We start from the raw sequence: 9,246 nt of genomic DNA on the forward strand, positions 1-9,246 counted from the left end.
CCGCAGGGGTGTTCGGCAGCAGGGATGGGGCAGGGAGGGGTGTTCAGAGGCAGGGACGGGGCAGGGGGCGCCCTCCGCAGGGGTGTTCACTGGCAGGGATGGGGCAGCGGTTGGGGTGCTCTGAAGCAGGGGCTGGCCTGGCCCTTGGGTCCCTGTCCCCATGGACTCAGGGATGGTGAGGTTTGTGTCACGGTGACCTTCACTGACCGCAATCCCCAGGTGTCGGGCTGGCCGACGGGCAGTGGCATGCGGTGTCCCTGACGGCCTGGGGGAACCTGCTGAGTGTGGCCGTGGACCAGGCCGGGGCCTCCGCGGCTCAGGCGGCGCTGCCTCTGGAGACCCCTGCCGGAGGTGCCTATCGCTTCGGAGGTGAGTGAGGGGCTGGGGCCCTGACTGCCCCCCTCCCCACTGCGGCGTGGTGTGTGGCTGGTCCCCCACCAGCTCAGCAGAGGGAGGGACCTCGCTATGCTCCCCGCGGCTGTGCTCCCACGGCTGTGCTCCCAGGGGCTGTGCTGAGGCAGCTGTGCTGAGGGGGCTGTGCTCAAGCAGCTGTGCTCAAGCGGCTGTGCTCCCAGTGGCCTTGCTGAGGCAGCTGTGCTCCTGGTGGCTGTGCTGAGGCAGCTATATTGAGGCGGCTGTGCTCCCAACGACTGTGCTGAGGTGACTGTGCTAAGGCAGCAGTGCTCCCAGCGACTGTGCTCCCAGTGTCTGTGCTGATGCACCTATGCTGAGGCGGCTGAGCTCCTGGTGGCTGTGCTCCCGGTGGCTGTTGTGCTCCCGTGGCCTTGCTGAGGCGACTGTGCTCCCCGTGGCTATGCTCCCAGTGGCTGTGCTCCCTCCCGGTGGCTGTGCTGAGGCAGCTGTGCTCCCAGTGGCCTTGCTGAGGCGACAGTGCTCCCCGTGGCTGTGATCCCAGCGGCTGAGCTGAGGCGGCTGTGCTGAGGTGGTGTTTACGTTTCCTCAAGAGCGTCCTCTTGTCGTTGGGTGTCCTTTCCCAGCTGCATGTGTTGGAGGCTTAGTCCCCACACTCCCTCTGGTACCAGAGGCCGCCGGGGTCACAGGAACCGCTGGTGGCGTGTCTCTCAAGGGCGCCGTGTGTTAGGCTCCCGAGAGTGAGGGTCAGCGAGGCTGGTGCGGTCTGGCCTCCAGTCGGGAAAGCGACACCGGTTGCCACGTTCGGATTCTGCCCTTGACGTTCACCGTCCTCCCTGCCCCCCACACCCAGCCTTAGCCCTGGGGGGGCCTCTGGCTCCGGGCTCCGAATCACCCCGACAGGCCCAGTGGAGTCCCGTGTGGCTTGGCTTCCCACTGACCTTGTGGCCCGGGCACCACAGCCTCCTCTGGGGAGGCCCCGCCAGCTCCGAGAAGGAGCAGGACCCTCCTGGGAGCAGGACCTGGGCACGGGGGGTCCCTGGTGGGGGCTGCTCGCTGCTTCTGCGAGAGCAGAAGCGCCCCTCGCTTTCTGACCCAACAACATCGCTCAGCCTCTGTAACTTGAGGGATTTGTGCTTCTTTTTTTGTTGTCATGTTTATTTATTTTTGAGAGAGACAGAGATAGAATGTGAGTGGGTTAGGGGCAGAGAGAGAGGGAGACACAGAATCTGAAGCGGGGTCCAGGCTGTCAGCACAGAGCCTGACTCGGGGCTCGAGCTCATGAGCTGTGAGATCATGACCTGAGCTGAAGTCAGACGCTCAACCGACTGAGCCACCCAGGAGCCCCAAGGGATTTGTACTTCTTTTTTTTTTTTTTTTTTTTAACATTTATTTATTTTTGAGACAGAGAGAGACAGAGCATGAACGGGGGAGGGGCGGAGAGAGAAGGAGACACAGAATCGGAAGCAGGCTCCAGGCTCTGAGCCATCAGCCCAGAGCCTGACACGGGGCTCGAACTCACGGACTGCGAGACCGTGACCTGAGCCGAAGTCGGACGCTTAACCGACTGAGCCACCCAGGCGCCCCAGGGATTTGTACTTCTACTAGAAGGATCTGTTCTTCCGTTTCCAATCTTAAATCCGTGTAGGTCTGAATTGTTTTTGTTTACGATACACATTAAAGGAGCTGAAACTTTCTAGCATGTGCTTTAGGGAAGGTCACGCTTCAGGCTCTGAAGTGTACAGGTAGCTTGCTTTCTGAGTCCCCACACCAGCGTCACCTTGCACCCCGCAGACCTAGCCTTCGCGGCCCCCCAAGTGAGCGGAAGTGCCAGGGTCCATACAGGACCTGCCTTCCACAGCGGGACGCCTCAGCCTCTGTCCTGACCCCGTCTCTCTCTTGTGTCCCCGCCTCTGAGCCATCAGGGTGTGTCCCTCCAGGCTCCGGGTCGGAACGCCAGGCGTCGCTTGCTGGCTTCCAGGGCTGCCTGAGGCTCATCTCCATCAACGCCCGAGAGGTGGACCTGATTTCAGTACAGCGGGGGTTGCTCGGGAACTTCAGCGACCTGCAAATAGACTCCTGCGGCCTCCTGGACAGGTAAGGGCGGGGCACGCACCCTCGGCGGGGCCTGGCACCCCTGCCCCCGTCTCCCCGGATGTCCCCTCTCTCTGCTCTGTCCGTGGGGAGTCAGCCCCGTTTCCTGCGGGAGAGAGGGGAAACCGTGTCTATAACCATATGAAAGCTTCTTTGAAACGCCAACATGTGGGTGGAAGGCGTGTGCTCATGAGTGCCACGTGTGGTCACGTCTGTGAGCCCCCTGACTCAGAACGGGCGCGTTGCTGCAATTTTCCATGGAGAGAAATAAGTCGCAACGCGTGGCTGGACAGCACGGATCATGACTGTCAAATGCAGGAACCCAGCGGCCCACGTGGTCGGGCCGGGGTGTCCCCAGGGTGGACGCCCGAGCCACCCCGGGTCCACAGGGACGGCGAGCTCCGGCCTGCCTGGGGACAGGTTGCTGGGACCATGGAAGGGACACACACTCCACTGCGGACCACGACCTCGGGGGTGTCCCTTGGAGGAGAAACTCCTAAAATGCCAGGAGTGGGCAAGCGAGCAAGAGCGCGAATGTCTGTGGCGGGAAAGCCAGGCCTCCCACGGGGGTGGCCTGGGGAGACAGGCTGGCCGATGCTGCTCTCCCTGCAAACGCTACTATATTCTGAGAAGCCCCTTCTTCCCTAGTGTGAGCCATCCTGTCTGAATTCACACCCACGTGCTCGATCTGCTGTCACATCTCAGTCCTTGTGACTAGTAATCAGAAGAAACCATGCTCAGCACCTGGCCATCGTCCTCGATAACCGACAGAGCACCGTCCCACCCCTGGACTCACTCGCTCTAGACGTGGTTTCCCCACACGTGCTCGCTCCGTTAGTGGCGGCTGGGGTGATCCTTCTACTGAAAGGAGAGGGTAGCCTCCATTTCTGGTGCATGACCTTGGGGGGAAACCACCACATCACGTGGAGGGCACAGCCACCAGCCCCCCTGGCCCGTGGGGCACCCCCCAGACCCACACTTGGTGGAGGGGCCTTCGGGGGACGGCTGTGGGCAGGAAGGTGGTGTTGGGGTGGCCGGACCTGGTTCCAGCGTCCCGGTCAGCTGCCGCCTCAGCTCTCGGGAAAGCTCTCTAACACACAGCCTTCAGCAAGTGATCTGTGGGGACACGTGTGCGTAAAACTCTTGGAGTAAAAACAGGTCTTTTAATACAAGCGTAGAAAACACACCATTTGACATATAAAGATTCTTTATCACATGTATCAATTCTCAGAAAGATCACGGATGTGAAGTTAGGTCTTAAAACAAGACTTCAGTCTCAGATTCCCGAGGAAATAAAAGCTGCCGGGCGTCTGGGGCGATGGTACCTTTACACACGGTGTCTCCGCACAGGGTTTCGTTTTGATGCCTTTCCTGCTTTGAAAGTTGCTCTTGTATCACCTTTACACGCCCTGCCTTGGAAAAATGAAAATAAATGTGTGCGAAACCGTCCTTCCGCGTCGCATGTGAATAGCGTTTCCTTGTTTGCTGCTGAAACCGCTTACGTGGAAGGACACGGTCTGGCTCTTGATTTCCAGGCTCATGGACGTTCTGGTTGTTTCCAGGTTTTGACTGTTAGAAACAGAGCTGCTGTGAATGTTCACAAACACGTCTTTGTAAGGGTTCACCTCCAGTGTCCGTGAGTCCACACCAGGGGGACAGGTCTAGTTTGGGGGCACAGCCACGCTTGCCCACGGTGCGTCTCCAGCCCACCGGCAGCGCAAGGGAATCCCGGCCCCTCCATGCGGGGCGTTCACCGTGGCCTGACCTGGAGAAACGTCTCCTCAAATCCCTTGCACGTTTTTTAGAATTTGTTTTCTTACTGAGTTTTGAGAGTCATTTATCAGATACGCGCTGTATAAATGCTCTTTCTCAGCTTTGTTTTCTTCTTTTATTCTCTAAACACCATCTTTTGAAAAACACAGGCTCTTGATTTCGACAAAGTCAAATACGCCGTTTTTTTCTCTTTTATGGATTGTGCCTTTGATATCGTATTTAAGAAGTCTTTGACTAACCTGAGGTCACAAAGACTTTCTGCTGTGTTTATTCCAGAGGTCTTATAGTCTGAGATTTAATTTATAGCTGAACAATTTTGAATATTATTTAATATATGGTGTAAGGTAGGCAGGGATTTCCGTCTGTTTGTTTTGCATACAGACACCCGGCACCGTTTGATGGAAAGGTGACCCCTCCTCCCTTTCACTGTCTTTGTGCCTTTGTGGACACCCAGCTGTGTTGTGTGTAGGTCTCTATCTGGGCTCCCTATTTACTTCCTTTGATCTATTCATCTATCTTTCTGCCAATACCACATGTTCATGATTATGGTCTCTTTACAATAATTATTGAAATCAGGCGGTTTGCCCTCCTAAATTTGTTCTGTTTTCCAAACTGTTTTGGTTGTATTACATCTTTGAATTTTCATAGGAATTTTGGAACTGTCTTGTGAGCTTCTTTTAAAAATTCTGCGCGGAATTTGCCTAGGACTTTGTCAAGTCTGCACATCAGGTGGGGGTGAATTAGCCCCTCCCTGTTCGGAACAAGAACCTAAAAATGTCCTCTCCTTTCTCCCTCCAGCTTTCGTGATTTTCCTGCCAAACATTTTATTGACTCTCGCTGTAAGCCCTTCCCTGAATTAAACAGTCGATTCTCTTTTAACAGAATTTAAATAGTAATCGTAATCTTGGACCATCGTTCATCTGTCTGAGGCTGCCATTGGCATTCACCTTTCCAGCCATTAGCGAATTCTTTCAACATGGGGATCATCCTGATGGAATGACCAAGTTGACTCTCTCCTTTTATTCAATGACAGTAAAAGTCCCAAAATTTTCCCCAAAACTTCCAATCTGAAAATAGGAAAAATGGATTCAGCCAGTGGATTGTGACATGCAGGTCAATTAGAAATGGCATATTTACCATGGAAGGAAAGTTGGAGTCTTTAGTTTCCAACACAAATTGATCAAGTTCCTCACACAGTAGAAGCATTTTCTTTAGGGGCAGGAGAACAGCAAACACCACCGGCATCCTACAGGCACATACATAACGTCTTGAATAAGTTATAGTAACTATGTTCATGGGTTTTTGTCATCGAAAGTGCTAACGCAAATGTGAATTTGTTGACGTGGAATTCTCAGAACGTATTAATGAATCACTTGCGGAAGCGTGCCGGTGGCGTTTGTACCGTGTGTGATTACATTTCTAAGCTTACGTGCAAATGCAAGCACACGAACGACTGCTGGTTATTTGCGTAGCGAGGGTCCCCTTTACGTACTCTCTAGACGGTGTGGATACCTGATAATGGACATTTGCTCTTGAGATTCAAGAAAATCAGCTCTACTGTAATCAGTTGAAATTCACCCAGGTCCTGCGAGTGAAATTTCAAGTGTCCCATTCTTCATTTTCATGGCCGATGACAAAATATCCATAGTGCATAGATGGTATTGAGTTTTCCTGAGCACTTTCTTACTTACTTGTTTCCCTTGGGGAAACATAACGCGTGTACACCCTTGATCACACGTGGCCTTTCACTGCACACTCCAGGTGGACCAAGAATCAGAACAGTGAGCCCGGGGTAGATGCCCTGGGGGCGGCCGGCTCCTTCTTAGTCTCTGCTTTTTTCCCATTCTTTCTCTTAAGAATCCAAGTGCAGGAATAATCCAGCACGACACGGTGTCACTATTGTTTTCTGCAAGCGATTTCTATTGCTGGCCACATGGAGAGTCCACACCGTGTTCCCACGGCAGGAAAAGTGCTTCCCCGGCGGACAGGGAAGCACCCAGGCCCAGCCGTCCCAGGTGCACATCAGGCAGTTGGGTCAGGGTGTGTTAGCCGGTGTTTGGGGCTGGCTGGTTCCCGCGTGTGGCCTAAGGGGACCCACATCTCACGATGACCAGGGGTCAAACAGAGACCCTCTGTGCTCTCGTTTCAGGTGTCTGCCCAACCACTGTGAGCACGGCGGCAGGTGCTCCCAGACCTGGACCGCCTTCTACTGCAACTGCTCCAGCACCGGCTACACGGGTGCCACGTGCCACCACCGTAAGCGCTCCGCACCCCCCCCCCGCCACTCCCGCCCCTCCTCTGTCCGCTTCCAGATGCACACGTGCGTGCTTATCTGCAGCCACAACACACACACGTGCATCAGCGGCTGGTTGTGTTCTAGGCTCATTTAAAGTCACTGACTAGAGAGACTCATTTAAAGCAAAGGGGTAATAAACCGGAGAAAATCAATTGTAATCAAAGAGAAGCCAGAAACAAAGTCAAGCAGGCCTACATTAACCTCGGGTTGGGATGCTTGAGTTGACCCCATTTTTCTCCTGAGCTTCCTGGCAACACCAGACGATGGAAATGTGATTGCCCCCAAGTTTTTATGTTCCTAAAAGTAAACCTGTTCCCAGGAGAATCAGGGCAGGGGCCTCTCCCGTGCTGTGGAGGGTCAGATTTCAAAGCCCCACAGCCTGGGGGTCCTCTGACGGTGGTGGTAACCACAGGTACCTTTGTCGGACTTCTTACGTGCCCGGCCCTGCTCTGTTGCCTAATCCCATCCCCACGATGGACCAAAACCCCACTTTCTGGTGGGAAACAGCTGTTCTCTCACTGGTCAGCATTCTCTGCCGGGGTGTGGGTCTCCCAACCGCAGCACCCCTGAGGCTCGGGGCGGCTCTGTGCAGGGTGCTCACGGCACCCCCGGGCACCCCCGGGCTCTGCTCACTGGCCGACGGTACTGACCGGCCGGTGGTTTCCCCCAGCGCTGCATGAGCAGTCCTGCGAGGCGTACAAGCACAGGGGTGAGTCCTCGGGGAGGTTCTACGTTGACCCGGATGGCAGCGGCCCCCTGCGGCCCTTCCCCGCGTTCTGCAACATGACAGGTGAGTTAACAATCTCCACTCACGTTCACCTCAAAGTCATAGCCGCGTGAGCAGGAATGTACCTGGCTGGCAGTTCCGTTAGGACAACCTGACGAGAGTGAATGGTTATTCAATGGAAGTATCTGGTACAAATCTGCTAAAAACAGGTCAAAAGTGAACATTTGTAATTATGTCATCATTTGCATGTGTGTACTCTGTGAAGCATTTAAGAATACCATTTTGCCTATTAAATCCTAAAACGAAGGGTTTTCTAAGACTTATAGGATTAATGAACGTGCAAACCAAAAGCATTTCACCTTTAAAGAACACTGTGTGTATTTAAGCTGTACCGCATGCTGGTCTGACCTACGTGTACGTCCGCACCCTGCATGCAGCGTATGTGACGTCTGTGTGCGTCGTGAACTCCTTACACAGCGGCCTTTGCAGTGAGCGTAGATGCCATACGATCCACGTGCTTCTGGGCTTCTTAATCCCCGTGTCCACAGGCCTTCTGTCTCTCTGCTCGCTCATCTGTTCCTGTGGCTGTGGCCACATCCCTGTGTCTCGTCCACGTGGGAGTCTGTGCCTCCACCCTTCACCCCACGCTGCCCTCAGGCCCTCACCCCCAGGCAGGACACCTTCCTCGCTGCTGTCTCCGCATCGCTGCGGGACATTAGCTCCAGTCTCCAGATGGAACGGCTTTCTCTTTAGATTTTCCACCTTCCCAAGTTTCAGATAACATTATCCAGATTTTATTTTATTATTATTATTTTTAAATCGTTTGTAAGTTTATTTATTGGGAGACAGAGAGACAGAGCATGAGCTGGGATGGGGGTGGGGCTGGCAGAGAGAGAGGGAGAGAGAGAATCCCAGGCAGGCTCAGCGCTGACAGCAGCTTGAGCCCATGACCCTGGGATCATGATCTGAGTCGAAATCAAGAGTCGGACACTCAACCGACTGAGACTCCCAGGCGCCCCATTATCTGGATTTTTAGAGAATGTCTTCCTGTGTACTAGACCGGATGCTGTCCCCCCAAGAATCACACCCACCTGGCACCTGTGAATGTGACTGGGTTTGGAAACACGGTTTCTGCAAACAGGGTCCAGCTGAGATGAGGTGGCACCGGGTGAAGGTGGGCTCTTGGGCAAAGGCTGGTGTCCTGACAAGGAGGAGGAAATGGGGGCACAGACACACGATGGGGGACGACCAACACCAGCCCCAGCAGAGCTGCTGGAGGGCACTGTCCTGTCACATCCTGACCCCGGGTTCTGGGGGCAGAATCAACCTTGTGCTCTCGGTCACCAGGGAAGCCAACAGAGCGCATTAGGAGTATAAATTCCCTGAGAAAAGAATCATTTCTGGATAGATTTTTTTAATGAGTTTTGAATAGTTTAAAACAATTCCCATGAAATTTTTATGTTCTGTCTTCTCAGTTCTCAGGATAAAATCTGTTTCTGCCTTTAATCACATTATTTGATCAAACGCGAGTCAGGCAGGTGCTCCTGGCAGAGGGCGTGGTGTGCAGGCGTTTGCGCACCTGCGCCCAGACCACGCAGGGCGGTGGAGACACCAGTCCATGCCTGACAAAAAGTGGCAGGAGAGTCCAAGGCTGGTGCCGGGGGGCCCCCTTGTCCGGGAGGTAAACACAACTCCCTCTCGCATGTTTCCTGCCCTGAGGCAGCGCGGCCGCCCGGTACTCGGGCACCTGATGTTCTGCGCAGACAAGCACGCTCACGCCGGGAGCCACGTCTGGATGTGCAGCCAGCCACACGCAGCCTCAAGGGGGAGGCCTGGCCCCGCTTTGTCTGCCCACCAAGTCCTCCTGGGGTCCACCCTTGTGGGTGTGGCTGCCCTCCTTCAGCCAAGAAAAGCCTCCAGAAGAATGGAAGACGCACCTTCATGCATGTGTGCAGCTCACCCCGCCTCCCCGGCCGCCCCCAGC

At 54.6% G+C, this 9,246-nt stretch overlaps 1 protein-coding gene across 1 annotated transcript in view; it reads left to right on the forward strand.

Annotated features, from left to right (window-relative positions):
- The window catches only part of LOC125910904 (contactin-associated protein-like 4), a 132,926-nt gene that overhangs the window by 69,469 nt on the left and 54,211 nt on the right, over positions 1 to 9,246 (forward strand). Inside the window, exons 9-12 of the mRNA XM_049614444.1 lie at positions 220 to 369; positions 2,298 to 2,469; positions 6,389 to 6,495; positions 7,206 to 7,325. Of these exons, the coding sequence (XP_049470401.1) occupies positions 220 to 369; positions 2,298 to 2,469; positions 6,389 to 6,495; positions 7,206 to 7,325 (549 nt within the window). The remainder of the gene's footprint in view (positions 1 to 219; positions 370 to 2,297; positions 2,470 to 6,388; positions 6,496 to 7,205; positions 7,326 to 9,246) is intronic.

Source organism: Panthera uncia, assembly GCF_023721935.1.
Source record: "Panthera uncia isolate 11264 chromosome C1 unlocalized genomic scaffold, Puncia_PCG_1.0 HiC_scaffold_3, whole genome shotgun sequence".
Classification (NCBI taxonomy): Eukaryota; Metazoa; Chordata; class Mammalia; order Carnivora; family Felidae; genus Panthera; species Panthera uncia.